General features: G+C 42.4%; 1 protein-coding gene across 3 annotated transcripts in view; it reads right to left on the bottom strand.

Moving 5' to 3' along the window:
* Positions 1-2807: 2807 nt before the first annotated feature.
* The window catches only part of LOC122871898 (protein NLRC3-like), a 43237-nt gene continuing 28920 nt past the window's right edge, over positions 2808-17124 (bottom strand). Inside the window, exons 3-12 of one of the 3 annotated variants that reach the window (XM_044187472.1) lie at positions 12028-12156; positions 11798-11914; positions 10016-10120; positions 9636-9714; positions 9245-9473; positions 7351-9133; positions 7059-7232; positions 6652-6825; positions 4965-5011; positions 2808-4810 (exon numbers count right to left, since the gene is read on the bottom strand). In XM_044187472.1, coding sequence (XP_044043407.1) covers positions 4242-4810; positions 4965-5011; positions 6652-6825; positions 7059-7232; positions 7351-9133; positions 9245-9473; positions 9636-9714; positions 10016-10120; positions 11798-11914; positions 12028-12156 — 3406 coding nt within the window. In that variant the 3' untranslated portion in view covers positions 2808-4241. The remainder of the gene's footprint in view (positions 4811-4964; positions 5012-6651; positions 6826-7058; positions 7233-7350; positions 9134-9244; positions 9474-9635; positions 9715-10015; positions 10121-11797; positions 11915-12027; positions 12157-17124) is intronic. The other 2 variants (XM_044187470.1, XM_044187471.1) reach the window with 2 other exon arrangements.

Raw genomic sequence — 17124 nt, 5'->3', positions numbered from 1 at the left:
GGAACTGCTTTAAACTGTTTTTATTCTTTTTTGACTAATAGATATTTTAATGTTTGTACCAGCAATCATGTGTCCTCCTCAGCTCCCCTGCTGTGTGGAGTCCCTCAGGGGTCGGTTGTTGGACCACTCCTCTTCTCATTGTACATGTTTCCTCTGGTTCATTTGTTCAGCCGCTTTCATGACGTCACTGTTGTAACGACGATACACAGAGTTTTCTCTGCCAAACCCAATAACCTGAATCAGCTGTCCTCCCTCCATGATTGCTTAGCCGCCACCAAATATTAGATGTGTCTTAATTTCCTCCACCTAAACCCTGACAAAGCACACAAGTTCTTTTAATTGGACCTGATAACTTTGCCACTGCAGTTGATCAGTTAATTGGACCGTTTCACTCTAATATCAGATCTACCGCTAAGAACCTTGGTATTGTCTTTGACCAGTATATGACTTCTGACCATCATGTTACTAAACTCGTCCAGACCTGTTTTCTATCTCTAAAATCACATGTATCTTGTCTCCCGCGGATCTCGAACTATTACGTCACACTTTAATTTTCTCACGTCTAGATTATTGTAATTTCCTCTACACATGCCTCAGGCGAGCTGCTCTAAATCGTTTACAGTTGGTTCAACTGTAACTTACTTACATCCACTTGGAACCTCTTAAAGGCTGTAAGTCCACCAGGAACCTCTTAAAGGCTGTAAGTCACCAGGAACCTCTTAAAAGGCTGTAAGTTCACCAGGAACCTCTTTTAAAGGCTGTAAGTCCACCAGGAACCTCTTTTAAAGGCTGTAAGTCCACCAGGAACCTCTTAAAGGCTGTAAGTTCACCAGGAACCTCTCTTAAAGGCTGTAAGTTCACCAGGAACCTCTTAAAGGCTGTAAGTCCACCAGGAACCTCTTTTAAAGGCTGTAAGTCCACCAAAGGCTGTAAGTCCACCAGGAACCTCTTAAAGGCTGTAAGTCCACCAGGAACCTCTTTAAAGGCTGTAAGTCCACCAGGAACCTCTTAAAGGCTGTAAGTCCACCAGGAACCTCTCTGTAAGTCCACTTAAGGCTCTGCATCTACTATGAGCCTTTCTTAAAGATTTGCATCCACTATAAAGTTTTGTTTAAGGATCTGCATCGACTAAGAGTTTATTTTTAGAGCTCTACGTCCCCTAAAACAATGCATCTATATTTAAAGGGAGCCTCTCTTTAAAGCTCTACCTCCACCTTTAGTCACTTTAAAGCTCTACCTCCACCTGGAGCCTCTCTTTAAAGCTCTACCTCCACCTGGAGCCTCCCTTTAACACTCTACCTCCACCTGGAGCCTCTTTAAAGCTATACCTCCACCTGGAGCCTCTCTTTAAAGCTCTACCTCCACCTGGAGCCTCTCTTTAAAGCTGCCTCCACCTGGAGCCTCTTTAAAGCTCTACCTCCACCTGGAGCCTCTCTTTAAAGCTATACCTCCACCTGGAGCCTCTCTTTAAAGCTCTACCTCCACCTGGAGTCACTCTTTTTACCCCTCTACGTCTACATATTGCTTCTTTCAGAATCCAAATAATTTGATGAATAAAAATCTACTGTGTTCTAATTAGATTCTTCTGTGCAAAGGCTGTAAGTTCACCAGGAACCTCTTAAAGGCTGTAAGTTCACCAGGAACCTCTTAAAGGCTGTAAGTCCACCGGGAACCTCTCTTAAAGGCTGTAAGTTCACCAGGAACCTCTTAAAGGCTGTAAGTCCACCGGGAACCTCTCTTAAAGGCTGTAAGTCCACCAGGAACCTCTTAAAGGCTGTAAGTTCACCAAAGGCTGTAACCACCAGGAACCTCTTTGTAAGTTCACCAGGAACCTCTCTTAAAGGCTGTAAGTCCACCAGGAACCTCTTAAAGGCTGTAAGTCCACCAGGAACCTCTCTTAAAGGCTGTAAGTCCACCAGGAACCTCTTAAAGGCTGTAAGTCCACCAGGAACCTCTCTTAAAGGCTCTGCATCTACTATGAGCCTTTCTTAAAGATTTGCATCCACTATAAAGTTTTGTTTAAGGATCTGCATCGACTAAGAGTTTATTTTTAGAGCTCTACGTCCCCTAAAACAATGCATCTATATTTAAAGGGAGCCTCTCTTTAAAGCTATACCTCCACCTTTAGTCACTTTAAAGCTCTACCTCCACCTGGAGCCTCTCTTTAAAGCTGCCTCCACCTGGAGCCTCTTTAAAGCTATACCTGGATATTCTTCTTTACTACCTCCACCTGGAATAAAATATTCTTACTAGTTTTCTTCTTTAACATTTAGCTCAGTGTGTAGAAACATGAAAGGAGCCAAGTTCTGTTTGCAAAACATAACATTTGGTGTTTAATGACACTTTGTAGTATTTTGGAGTAAAATACATTTTTAAAAATGGGTTTCAGCAACAGTAGAAGTTTATTTATTATATGTTATTTAATTCAAGCTTGGTCTTGAGATCAAACCTAAGTCGTCACTTGATCTTGAGTCCCTTTTAATTTGTTTTCTGTCATAGCTATTTCTGCAGCTAAACTGAAGCTTCAGTACTTCATGGCAGTCAGTCACAGTAAAGTCATTTCTCTAAAGGGCTTCTTTTCTGTTTTTCTAATGGAACAAATTGAGCAGCATCTGGAGGCAGGCAGGTAAATATAAACCCATTAGACTGCTCTCACAGCCTTGAACCTCCATTCAAGCCATTACACACACACACACACACACACACACACACACTCTCTCTCTCTCTCTCGTATGTTCAGGAAGAAAGAGGTAATGGCATGATGAAGCAAAAGTTAGACGAGCTGGACTCAAGGCAAAGACACATTATCAGAAGTGGAAGCACTTTATTCACCAGATGCAGTCATTAAATTCAGTCTTCTGTGAATGTTTTGTCACAGCTGATGTTCATCTTTTCCTCTTTCTACACTTTTGTTAATATGAATAACAATATTAATACCTTTATTAAAAAATTACACATTTTGCAAAGGACTTTAAGAATAGATAAATCAGGAAAAGATTAGTGAAAGATAAAGTTTTTGAAATTATTAAATGATACAAAATGAACAACAATGAAACAAATTTTAATTTAAAAATAATCCATTCATTTAAGTGAAATCCTTAATATCTCCAGTAGCCTTTAACATGTGAAATTTACAATAATATTACTACATTTATAGAAAATTTGATAAACAGATTGTAAAATCGTAAGTTTGCCAGTAGGAAGTAAAGCAGAATTCATACTTTCCACATCCACGATTCTGCAAGGGTCCGCAGACCTCTACGTGGACGTCCACGCGCAGCCCAGAATTTGGACTTTGGACTGTACACATCATCCATAAATCTTGGAATGCAACAAAAACATGTGGATCGCCCCCTGGTGGCGGGCTGCAGTACAGGTCATAAACCCCGCCCCCTCCATGTTAGCGGATGGGACATGAGTCAAACTAAAAACTCCAATGTTTCCCAAAGATGGTTTCTGTCATTTTAGGTCGTTCTTATCACGCTGATGTTTGTTCAAGTGTTTATGTTTCTGATAAGTTTGGTTCTAATTAGTTATTTGATGCTATAAAAGAGAGTTTCACGTCATGATTGACAGCTGAGCAGAACTGGCCGGGTGGAGGGCCGGGACCTCGATCATTCCAACCCCGATCACTACAGCGCAGACTCCAGTATCCGGGATATGTTGGCTTCATTTTTGTACAGTGGGAGGAAATGGAGACGTTCTGCATAATGACTACTTTTACTTTTGGTACTTTAAGCTAATACTTTTGTACTTGAGTCAAGTTTTAAATGTCAGACATTGACTTTTGACAGAGTATTTCTACTCTGTGGTATTTACTACTTTTAAGTAAAAGATGCAAGCTCTACATAAACTGAAGCAATAAAAGCTTGAAAACAGGATTTTAACTCCAGATTATGTGATAATATAGGAGGTGAGATTACCGTCAGTTATTATAAAATTGTAAATAAATGAATAAATGTTTTGTTGTTTATTTAAGAGATGGATCCTCCCATTGTTTATTTTATTTTATTAATAAAATGTAAATAACAAAAAAAAGAATAAAGTTTATGTTGGAGTTTGTGTTATTCTAAATTTTGACACAAAGATTTTCATTTTTACTGCAAATGTATATCAGTTATCGGTCTCCTTGATTACTAATAATCCGTATCGGTCCTATAAGAAACCCATATCGGTCGATAACTGTGATCCTGTACAGACTCTAACTGATGTGTTTCTCTAACAGGAGGAGACTCTCCCTCCTACAGAGAACACAGAGACACTGAGGAAACAGACCAGGGCCAGAACCTGAACCCAAACCCAAAGCCAGGATAAAGAGGTTCAGTGAATGTGGTGTTGAAGGTGTGGAGGTGGATCAGTGTGTCAGAGGAGACTCTGTAGAAGGACAGAGTGCCAGCAGGACAGTCCACATACACTGCTACTCTGTTAGAGATGGAGGAGGAGGAGGAGGAGGAGGAGGAGATGGATGTTCTTCTCTTATTGTGACAGACAGAGTAACCATCATCATCAGAGCAGCTCAGACTCCAGGACTGATCATTCCCTCCAAACACACAGTCTTCATGTCTGTCTCCTCTCCTGCTGATTCCTCTGTAACTCACTGATATATAAACTCTTCCTCTGTACTCGACCTCCCAGTAACAGCGACCAGTCAGACCATTTCTACACAGCAGCTGAGGCCAGAAGTCAAACCTGTCTGGATGATCAGGATATGGCTGATCCTCCTTCACATATGTCGCCTTCCTGTTGTTGTCGTGAGACAGTTTGATCTTTCTGTTCACTGTGTTTGTGTCGAGTGTGAGTTCACAGGAATCTGATGAAGAGAACGAGACACAACACAGCTGCAGTTATTAATCTATCATCTGTTTGATGACGACATCAGAGACGTGAATGAGTGATGTCACAGTTTGAAGATGGCTGAATGTGTGCTGCTTTGTTTTCATGAATCAAAGTAAAAACACACTTACACTTCCTCAGACCTGGTCTCAGCCATCGGACTCCACCGGGCTCCACCCTGAAAGGAGGAGGGGGGTCAGACCAGCACGTCCTCTTTCAGCATGCAGACATGGACATTACATTACTCTCATACACATCTACACAATGTTGTTGCATAACAGGAATGACCCACCTGTGATTATTAATAATCAGTCTTACAGTGTCTTGATTAAACAAACCAACGTAGCTTTAATCTTATATTATGAGACATGTTCTCCTCGTATCCTATATGTGACTGTGCATCATGTGTTATCTTTATCTTCTCTCTGAGTTCGTTATCAGTGTAAATATGGTGAATAAATTACCATATATCGGGGAGAAGTCGTCATGACTCTTTCCTGTGTAAATCTTTTAATATCAAAGTCCCAGAAGTTCCCAAAATGTAGAAGAGCGACTTAGTGTCAAATTTCATATATTAGTATTTCATATATTAAATCACATATAACTGTTTTACACTGATAAAGGAACAGTCCAACATTTTGAGAAATACACTTGAATGCAGCATCTCAAAGTCCTGTCCTGTGGTCGTCAGGTTCGAGCACAGTATTAACTAAATATAAGTGCTTTTGAGTTATTGGAAGGTTTATTTTTCTCTTTTGATTGAGCTAGGCTAGCAGTTTCCCACTGCTTCCAGTCTTTGTGCTAAGCTAGGCTAACCATCATTCATCCTTCTTCTCATCACGCCTGGATTACTACAACAGCCTTTTTACTTGCCTAAACCAAAAATCTATTGATGGACTCCAGACTGTACAGAACTCAGCTGCCAGGCTTTTAACCAGAACCAAGAAACGTGATCACATAACTCCTGATTCAGCCTCTTTACACTGGCTCCCAGTATGTTTCAGAATAGATTTTAAGACTTCACTGATTACTTTTAAGACACTTCATGGCCTCTCTCCCTGCTGTATCTCTGGCCTCTTAGTACCGTACACGCCAGCACATACTTTGAGATCCTCGGGATGAGGTCTTTTGTCTGTTCCAGACACCCGGCTGAAAACTAAAGGGGACCGAGCGTTTGCAGTCAGGCCCCGAGGCTCTGGAACAGCCGGCCTGAGGAAATCAGGTCAGCTGAGTCACTGATCTCTTTTAAGTTCCTTCTTAAAACATACATTAATCGGAGAGCCATTCCTGATTTTACTAGAGTTTTCATTTTCTTCTTTGTGTTTTACTCACTTAAAAATGTTTTTTATGTTTTCTTTTAAAACCAGATGGTTTTATGATTTGTGTGTTTTCTTTTGCTGCCATTGTGACGGACTTTGTAATATGGATTTTGAAAAGTGCTCTAAATAAAGATTATTATTGTTGTTATATTATTATAATCATGCCCAGGACCTATCTCTGTAAAGAGATGAAACTGATTCGATTAAGAGGGCAAAAAAATATATTCCTCAAACTGACAGATGGTTCCTTTAACATGCATCTGTCCAAACTGCATAAATTATTACCAACAGGTAATTCTCATGTTTGTTCCTGGAGATGTTCTCCTTGGAGACCTCCTACACAAATATCTCCTGTTTATGTTCAACCAGTGTTTCTGTTCTGAGCAAAGGAAAAAGGCTTCCTACATGTGTGATTGTTCACATAACTCATATCCACCTTTAACCAAAAAGACAGAGAAAATGTTCTTCCTCCTCTTTCAGACTGAAGGCCTCTTCATACCTGAGAGTGTCCAGGCTCCAGTGTGGATCCTCCAGTCCAGCAGACAGCAGCTTCACTCCTGAGTCTCCTGGATGATTGTAGCTCAGGTCCAGCTCTCTCAGATGGGAGGGGTTGGAGCTCAGAGCTGAGGCCAGAGAAGCACAGCCTTCCTCTGTGATCAGACAGCCTGACAGCCTGCAAACACACAAAACAACACACATGGCAGATCATCTGAGGGTCCCGTCCGTCAGATACAAGAGGAGACTCTCCAAGTAAATGAATAAATACAGTGACTGAATCAGGGATTCAACAGTGTGATCTAAATGTTAAAGAGGATACAGCCATGCTAGCAGCTCTGTGATGTTAAGTGGAGCTTGAAATTTAGAGAAATAACTTAAAAAATGAGACAATCTGTGACTTAATCTGACCTGAGAGTTTCCAGTTCACAATGTGGACTCTCCAGTCCAGCCGTCAGCAGCTTCACTCCTGAATCCTGCAGGTCGTTGTTACTCAGGTCCAGCTCTCTCAGACTAGAGGACTGGGAGCTGAGAACTGAGGACACAGCTTCACAGCTTCTCTCTGAGAGGTTACAGTCACTCAGCCTGGAGAGACAACAATAAGGAAAGAAGTTATTTATTTTTTTCTCCAGTTGAATGATAGCACAGTATTTTGATGAATGAATGAATTAGGATGAATAAATCCCACTATGTATCTACTTACAGAGCTTTGTTGGAGGCTTTGACCACTGGCAGCAGCCTCAGAAGAGCCTCCTCTGAAGCAGAGTATTTTTTCAGGTCAAACACGTCCAGATCTTTTCCTGATGACAGTAAGATGAAGACCAGAGCTGACCACTGAGCAGGAGACAGTTTATCTGTGGAGAGACTTCCTGATCTCAGGGACTGTTGGATCTGATCCACTAGAGAACGATCATTCAGTTCATTCAGACAGTGGAACAGATTGATGCTTTTCTCTGCAGAGGGAGTCTCTTCGATCTTCTTCTTGATGTACTCGACTGTTTCCTGACTGTTTTTTGAGACACTTCCTGTCTGTGTCAGCAGGCCTCGTAGGAGAGTCTGATTGGTCTGCAGTGAAAGTCCCAGGAGGAAGCGGAGGAACAAGTCCAGGTGTCCATTTGGACTCTGTAAGGCCTTGTCCACAGCACTCTGGTACACGTGTGTCACTGTAGATTCATGGTAGGTTGCTTGGTCTTCTGAGAGCAAATTGACACCAGAGTTGATGAATGTCAGATGGACATGAAGAGCAGCCAGAAACTCCTGAACGCTCAGATGGACGAAGCAGAACACCTTGTCCTGGTACAGCCCTCTCTCCTCTCTAAAGATCTGTGTGAACACTCCTGAGTACACTGAGGCTGCTCTGATATCAATGCCACACTCTGTCAGGTCTGATTTGTAGAAGATCAGGTTGCCTTTCTGCAGCTGCTCAAAAGCCAGTTTTCCCAGAGACTCAATCATCTTCCTGCTCTCTGGAGTCCAGTGTGGATCTGTCTCAGCTCCTCCATCATACTTGACATTCTTCAGTTTGGACTGAACCACCAGGAAGTGGATGTACATCTCAGTCAGGGTCTTGGGCAGCTCTCCTCCCTTTCTGGTCTTCAACACCTCCTCCAGAACTGTAGCAGTGATCCAGCAGAAGACCGGGATGTGGCACATGATGTGGAGGCTTCGTGATGTCTTGATGTGGGAGATGATTCTAACGGCCTGCTCCTCATCTCTGAATCTCTTCCTGAAGTACTCCTCCTTCTGTGGGTCGGTGAACCCTCTGACCTCTGTCACCATGTCAACACACCCAGGAGGGATCTGATTGGCTGCTGCAGGTCGTGTGGTTATCCAGAGGCGAGCAGAGGGAAGCAGGTTCCCCCTGATGAGGTTTGTTAGCAGCACGTCCACTGAGGTGGACTTTGTAGCGTCAGTCAGGACCTCATTGTTGTGGAAGTCCAGAGGAAGTCGACACTCATCCAGACCGTCAAAGATGAACAAAACCTGGAACTCTTCAAACCTGCAGATTCCTGCTTCTTTGGTTTCAGTAAAGAAGTGATGAACAAGTTCCACCAAGCTGTACTTTTCCTCTTTCAGCACATTCAGCTCTCTGAAAGTGAATGGAAATGTGAAGTGTATGTCCTGGTTGGCTTTGTCTTCAGCCCAGTCCAGAGTGAACTTCTGTGTTAAGACTGTTTTCCCAATGCCAGCCACTCCCTTTGTCATCACTGTTCTGATTGGTTCATCTCTTCCAGGTGAGGGTTTAAAGATGTCTTCACGTCTGATTGTTGTTTCTGGTCTGTCTGGTTTCCTGGATGCTGTTTCAATCTGTCTGACCTCATGTTCATCGTTGACCTCTGCAGTCCCTCCCTCTGTGATGTAGAGCTCTGTGTAGATCTGGTTCAGAAGGGTTGGGTTTCCTGCTTTAGCGATCCCCTCAAACACACACTGGAACTTCTTCTTCAGGTTGGATTTAAGTTTACGCTGACAAACACCAGAAGGACTTCCTGAATAAACACACAAAAAAATCAGATCAATAATATTTCCCTCCATCTCTTGAGACATCAGTAAATGTCCCATTTATCCAGCATGTTGAATCTTTAGAGAAATCCTCTTACTGCTCTGCAGACAGTCAGCCAGCTCCTCCTGCTTCATTCTCCTCAGGAAGTGCAGTGTGATCTTCAGAAATGCCTCTCTGCTGCTCCTCCTCTGCTCTTCCTCCTCACCGTCCAACACCTCCTCATCCTCCCTCTGACTCTCTAAGCATTCTGGGTAATCTGGACTCAGAACCTTCTGGATCTTCTTCAGCTCGTTCTTCACAAAAGTGACAATGTTCTCCTCCAGCAGCTGGAACAGATGATTATGTGAATGAAACAATCAAACTAAAATCATGGAACCAAACATCAGATCCATGTTGGACAGACTGACAATCCACTGGTCTGAAAAGTGCAGCGTGGAGATTATTGTGACTAGAAGAGATGTAAAAGTAGTTGTTGTACATGTACAGACCATAAATATGGAGTCCAGGTGTGTTTGATGCTGCTGGGCAGACCGACCACTGGGAACCTCTGAGCTCTCCTGGTCGACTCTGTGGAGGAATCATGAAGAATTAGCTCACGTTATGTCTGTCCACACAGAGACAAACATGAGCTAAAGGCCCTCCAGTGGAGCCGCTCAGTGTCTGGTTGTATCAGACTGGTTGTACTGGGCAGCTCCCACTGGGAATGTGTTTGACTGTGTGAGTGTGAGGCAGCTGCTGCTGAAAGAGAACATTGGTGCTCAGAGAACTTCCATATAAGTCAGTAAAGGTTTAAAAACTGGAGATCTCACAACTGAGAATCTGATACAAACACACTGTTTAGTTTCTCACATCAGTTTTAAATCCTCACCTTTGATCAGCAGAGTGACGTCCATCTTTGAAGAATATAGGAGGATCCATGGACCTGTCACTCTTCATGGACACACAGCTGGGTTCTGGTTTTTCCAGCTTCCTCCTGATAGAAACACATAAACACAGTATATAATCTGCACTGCACCCAGAACACAGACTAACAGTGTGTTGTGGAGACATTTGACAAAACAGTTTGCTGGTTGTTTTGTCCGGCCATCCAGCAGAACTGTTTTCCACCACTGAAACACAACGTTTCTTAAAGGCACTGCAGAGTGAATCAATGTAGAAACAGTTCTCTCATGTTGTAGGAAACAAACTGAGCTGCTGTCTGATTGTCAACACTCAGACATCTGAGTTCTTCCATCAGCAGCATCAATAAGAAAGCAGCTGTGTTTCCTCAGACTCTCTGCGATGGTTATAGTTGCTATGGTTGAAGATCTAAGGCTTCAGGTTCCCGTAGGAAAGGGCTGTCTGACGGCAAGGTAAGGCGGTGAAAATATTCTAAATACAGCGTACACTTAAACTGATATTTTTTTAGGTGGGCCTTCTTTTAGGGGGCTAAAATCCGTTTAGTTTCGGCTCTCGTCCACAGCAGTGCATTGCTTAGCTCCCGTGCTGGTCCTGTCTGCTTCTCCTAACTGTCCACTGTATGTATTTATAAGGGGAAACCCACAGAGACCACTGTACCTACTGTGTTTACAACTGAAGCAACATTAGAGAAACAAAGATCTAATACGACATAAACAATGTGTCGGCCTACAAGTGAGGTATATATATGTATTTTACCTATTTTGTGTGCCTAGGACTTTTGCATATTTTTGCCGTGGTATCGAAAGTGAATGTCGTTCTTTATACTAGTTTTGTTTTGAAGTTTTAAATTCTTGTATCAACAACATGAGGAGGGAAATAAGAAGCTGGTCTCCCAGAGATCCTGTTGGACAGAGAGGAAGACCACCAGGGATGGAAATTCACTTTTTTAGTCTTCAGACTCAGAAGCTGCTGGAGAAACTAGCAGCTATCAGCAAGAAAAGGATCAACACACCAAAGTTCAATAAAACATGAAGCTGAATGATTTCAGTCTGTGTATCATCGCTTAATTTTCCTATAAAATATTGGACCAAAGCAGGACTAAATGTCCTGATCTCTGAGCAGATTTTACTGTTACTGACAGATAACAAACTGAACTGTGGGGTCCGTCAGCAGCGACACTGTTGGCCTGTATTCTAACGTTTGCATTACTAGACTCACCACAAATATCCTGACTGTTATTTACAGACTTTGGTAGGTGAAGCTTTTTAGGACAAAATTCAAAGAGCAGTTTCAGACTAAAGACACTTTGGAAGATCCCCACTTGATTTGTGTAAGTCAGACTGCTGAAGCCTCATATTATCCTCAGCTGAACTTTACAATGTGTTTTTACACAGAACCAGGACTGTGGATTTTGTCCTCCACCACTTCCATTGAAATCACATGAGGAAGAGATCTGCTCAGGGCCAGTGTGCACAGGAGGACCAGTTCCAGCCACCAACAACTCTCTCAGTGTACATGTGGGCACGTCAGTGTTGTTTAGGGACGGACTGGAAGCACGTGAACCTGTCCTTTAATACTAATCTTCCTCTGACCTTCATCATCATCATTCTAGGAGAACAGGAACATTATGAGGACAACTGGTCAGACTGGACTTAATGAGGACAAACATCAGCAGTGAGCAACATGAGGAGGGAAATATGAACATTTTAGGTCAGACTGTCCAACACTTTGAATGCTGACAACTACTTACTGTCTGTCAGAGAAATGTCGTTTAAAATTAGTAATAATATTCTTTGACCGGTGACTCCTGAAGGACACACAGCTGGGCTCAGGTCCAGGTCCAGGAGAATCTGGTCTCTGATGGATCCTGACCGAAAAACAAATTAATTCAAGCTCACATGTTCAGTAAAAGTCTCCCAGCAAAAAATACTTAAAATAATATAAAATACATGTAATTACTAACAATTAAAAGTAACTTACTTTTTGTCAGATAAACGTCTTTGTTTAAAATTGATCATAATATCCTTTGACCGGTCACTCTTGAAGGACACACAGCTGGGCTCAGGTCCAGGTCCAGACTCAGCAGAGTCTGGTCTCTGCTGCTCTGGGCTTGAACACAACACACACAGAGCTTTGAGTGTGAATAATGATGGTGCAGTGATCTGAGTGCTGAGCTCTGACATGGAGAAGAGTCATGGACAGTTAGAGATCCTCATCTCACCTCTGAGCTCTGGTCTGGCTGCCATGTTCCCCACACAGACTGGTTTTAGAGGGAGGGGCTCCTCCTCTCTGTCCTCACACTGATTCATGCTGCTGAACTCACATCCACATCAGCTCACACACACTTTGATCTGGAGAGGAAACACAAATCCTTCATCTGCACATCAACTGAAATCCTCCTTTCCATCATTTCTCCTGTAAGAAGATCAGCTGCTCCTCCAGTGATTGGCTGTTACTTTCTGTTTCATATCAGTGTCAGCTGAATGCAGTCAGACAGCAGTGAGGCAGAGGAAGCTGCCATCAGCTGCTGGACTTCTACTATCAGGCCACTAGATGGCGTCATGAAGCTGCAGTGAAGTGCAGATTTACCTTCACTGACACGCTGATTGAATTTGACGGGAAGCTTCAGTTTCTTTAATATTCAGTCAATTCAAAACTAAAACTTTCAGTTACGCCTGAATGATTGTTATTAAACTCGTCCGAGTGCGTTTGACGCAAAGTGTCGCCCAAATGATTGTAATGGACCTGAGCTCTACATGTTGGAGGCCGCACACTGTTCTGTACATTAAACTGCTTCTGAGAGTTATTCTGTTACGTTGCTCTTCGTATTCATTTAGTTTCCGTTTGATTTCTTCCTTTAGTGATACTTTTATATACTTTGTTCTGTTTCGTTTCGTTCTCATTTAAAATTTTCTGAATATTTGTTCAGACCTGTTCTGTGTGTGCAGTGTGGAGGAGCTACAGCTGTATTGTATTGTGCCATCCTGTGTTGTATAAAGACAATAAAGCTGAACCTTCAACCTCGATAAGGAGCCCAAAGTCCACAGAGGCGAACCTGAACATTAATGGAAAACTATTAATTACAACCACAAAAAAAGAAAAAACAAACTTTTTTTCATAATAATTAATTCATAATTTGAATTATTAGGTTTTTAGGTTTTGTTAAAGGAGGAAAAGAGAATAAAAAAACATGAATTGTAATGATAGAATAAAGATATTTGTCAGATTTATAGAAAAGAAAATCTTATAAAATGGGACATTTTTTGAAGTACTCACAACTATTAATACCACACTGAGAAAATACTCTGGTCAAAGAAAAAGTCCTGCATTCAAAGTTAAAGTACAAGAAGTTCATCTTTTACTGACTCTGCAAAGTAACCAGATAAATGTGGCAGTGTTTCCTCCTGAGATTAAAGGCAGTGCTCAGATCCTTTACTGCAGTAAAAGGAAATACTCCACTACAAGTAAAAGTCCTGCACTGAAAATGTTACTTCAGCAAAAGTATAATCAGGATAATTAAAGTATTAAAAGTAAAAGCACTCGGTGCAGTGAAGCGCCCTGTGACTGTTGTGCTGTTATATATTCTGTCATCAGATTATTATGACTCGTGCGTTCATGTAAAGCAGGAAGTTGCTGACAGAGTTTTAATGTTGTAGCTGTGAGGTGGAGATAACTTTCACTACTTTATATTCAAGGAAATGTCCCTTGAATTCAACAACAGATACTTTAACCTGTAATGTTACTTCATATTTTACTTTTTGATCAAATATTTTGTGTAAAATGTGAATCTGCACAGTACCAAGTGGTGGATCCTTTACTGCAGTAAAAGTACTAATACCACACTGTAAAGATACTCTGCTACAAGTAAAAGTCCTGCACTGAAAACTTTGCACAACGGCTGCTGTCACTGTTATATTATTACTTTATTATTGTGTCACTGATGTGTAACTACAACTCTGTGTTGTAGCTGGCTGAGGTGGAGCCACTTTGAACTGTTTTATACACTTTGAGGAAGTTGAATGTTTAATAGTGAATCTGAATCTGAAAAGTAACAACACGTAGTGAAGTAAACAGTCAAATATAGGCAGATACAGAGCAGAAGTATAAAGCAGCAGAAATATTCAAGGAAAGTACAAGTACTTCAAGACTGTACTGAAATGTACTCAGTTACAAACTGACATAAAGGACTAGTTCCTGTTGGAGGAGCAGCTCGCTTAGTGTCTGCACATCAGTCAGAAATATAACGACGGACCATCCACTGACACAACATGGCCGATATTTGTAACATTAATGGCGGCTGTTTGGCCTCCTTCGTCCCGAGTTTCCAGTGAAACTCAGAGCTGTGAGTTTGGAGAAATGAAGCGTCGAGCGGCAGCTTTCTGCTGTTTCTGTGAAACTAAGCTGCCGACAGCTTGTGTTAACGAGTCAAACACTTCAGACGGGTTACATTACCTTCAGCTGCAGCTTCAGAGGAGAAAACTATCTGCGACTCGACGTTCAGAGGAAGTGAAACTGAACTTTGAACAGGAAACACCCAGAGAGCATTTCTACAGCACAGCGTCAGTAACCCTGCAGCACCAAAACATCCACTTCTAGATTCAGTTTTTCAGCATGTACACGTCATCGCGCACTGCCACTGTCAGTATACATCCTGCTGGCTGCAGACAGACATGTATACATGCACACGCTGCACATAACCACCCCCTCCATGGAGATCCATTCAGGTTTTATTTGCTGCTCTGCTTGACTTGTACACACTGTAGACTTTTTATTCCTGTAGCTGCTCATTGGAGCTTTTTATAAAGGCAACAGTAGATTTCTATATGCACATATTTTTTCACACAACAGTCCTGTCTGATCTTTCCCTTCATCTGTTCAGCTTTGTTCTCCTTGTTCTTAGCTGTTCTGTCTGGTTCTGTGTGAGTACACTGAGAGCGATGAAGAAACCAGAGTCAGGTTCCTTGTGTGTGTTCACATGCTTGGCCAACGAAGCTGATTCTGATCCTGAGCTTCATATTAGACGACATACTGTCGTTCAGTGCGAGTTCACATTGTCAGGCGAACAGGAGAGCTTCCCAGCATGCAGCAGGAGAAACAGCCTCGTGCATTTAACTGTAATTTGATGTGTGTTGCTGCATTGTTGCTGCTCTGACTGCGTTTTGCTTCTGCAACGTGCTGCACAAGTCGTGTGTCTTTAATCAGCACGATGCGACTCTTCCGACATGTTTGAAAGAACTTCCTGTCATTCATCAGATCAGCTCAGACACAATCAGATCTGCTGCTGAACACAGATGATTATTCTTTCTAATGCTCGGACGGATTATATTTAGAGTCAGGTCACAGCTTTAGTTCAGATTGTAGTTGCAGATGGACAGTCGTTTGTTTGGGTGCAGCTGTCGGAGCAGCGAGATGGAGAATAAGATCAGTTATCTGAACAGTGAAACGACTGTAAATACTCAACAGGTCGACGCTGAGGATCGTACACATTTAAACAGGAAATAAAAATAGAAACAGCACGCGTGAAAAAATAAAGATGCATGAAAACCAAATCTAGACAAGCTTTATTCTTGTTGATTGCACCGCTGATTAATTCAAAAGCACTGAGTGGTGTTACTTCCTGTTTGTTTAAATCAAATGCAAATAAAAGGCTCAAACTGAACTGTTCTCATTCTGGAAGTGGAACAAGTTTACAGTAGAAATTAGGAATCTTTGAAAATCACTTTGAGTAGAAGAAATATAGTGACAGGTAAAAGAAAGCGAGTGTCAGTCGTCATCACGATGCCTTGAAATGTACGATGTTTCCCCCTCACCCTGCAGCTGCAAGTCTCTCTTTGGTGTATCGGTTGGGGACTAAGTCTGCATTTTAATCCTCAAGGAGCAGAAGGAACGAGTGTGAGAATAAAGTTGTGCGGCCACAGCAAGAGATCGCCGCCTTGTCGACCTTCTGGTGCTGTGATACACTATGTGGCCAAAAGTATGTGGACAGCTGAACATATTCCCTCAGTATGTGACAGAGTAACATGTGACTGTGACATCATGTCCACTCTTCTGGTTTCAGTCTTTCCAGCAGATGCTGAACCTGCTGCAGGGGTTCACAGTCAGCGCTCCAGAGGTGTTGGATGGGGTTCAGGTCAGGGCTCTGTGCAGGATCAGCCAAGTTCTTCCACACCAAACTGGGAAAAATCATTTCTTTATGGACAACGGCGTCCACAGACTTTTGGCCACATTTCCACCATTTAATGATCAGAGCAGCCATCTTTAAAGGACTGGAAGTGGAACAAGTTTACAGTGGAAATGAAGAATCTTTGAAAATCACTTTGAGTTCATTGATGAATTTATGACAATAACCTGAAAGATTTCTGTAGCTGTGATCCTGTACAGACTCAACTGATGTGTTTCTCTAACAGGAGGAGACTCTCCCTCCTACAGAGAACACAGAGACACTGAGGAACCAGACCTGAACCCGAACACAAACCCAAAGCCAGGATAAAGAGGTTCAGTGAATGTGGTGTTGAAGGTGTGGAGGTGGATCAGTGTGTCAGAGGAGACTCTGTAGAAGGACAGAGTGCCAGCAGGACAGTCCACATACACTGCTACTCTGTGAGAGACAGAGGAGGAGGACGAGGAGGAGGAGGAGGAGGAGGAGGATGTTCTTCTGTTACTGTGACAGACAGAGTAACCAACATCAGAGCAGCTCAGTCTCCAGGACTGATCATTCCCTCCAAACAAACAGTCAGCTCTGTCTCCTCTCCTGCTGATTCCTCTGTAACTCACTGACATATCAACTCTTCCTCTCCACTCGACCTCCCAGTAACAGCGACCAGTCAGACCATTTCTACACAGCAGCTGTTCCCAGCAGTCAAACCTGTCTGGATGATCAGGATATGGCTGATCCACCTTCACACGTGTCGCCTTCCTGTTGTTGTCAGACAGTTGGATGTTTCTGTTCACTGTGTTTGTGTCGAGTGTGAGTTCACAGGAATCTGATGGAGAGAACGAGACACAACACAGCTGCAGTTATTAATCTATGAGTGATGTCACAGTTTGAAGATGGCTGAATGTGCGCTGCTTTGTTTT

This window comes from Siniperca chuatsi, linkage group LG24 (genome assembly GCF_020085105.1).
Source record: "Siniperca chuatsi isolate FFG_IHB_CAS linkage group LG24, ASM2008510v1, whole genome shotgun sequence".
NCBI lineage: Eukaryota > Metazoa > Chordata > Actinopteri > Centrarchiformes > Sinipercidae > Siniperca > Siniperca chuatsi.
This window is presented reverse-complemented; position numbering and strand designations above follow the sequence as displayed.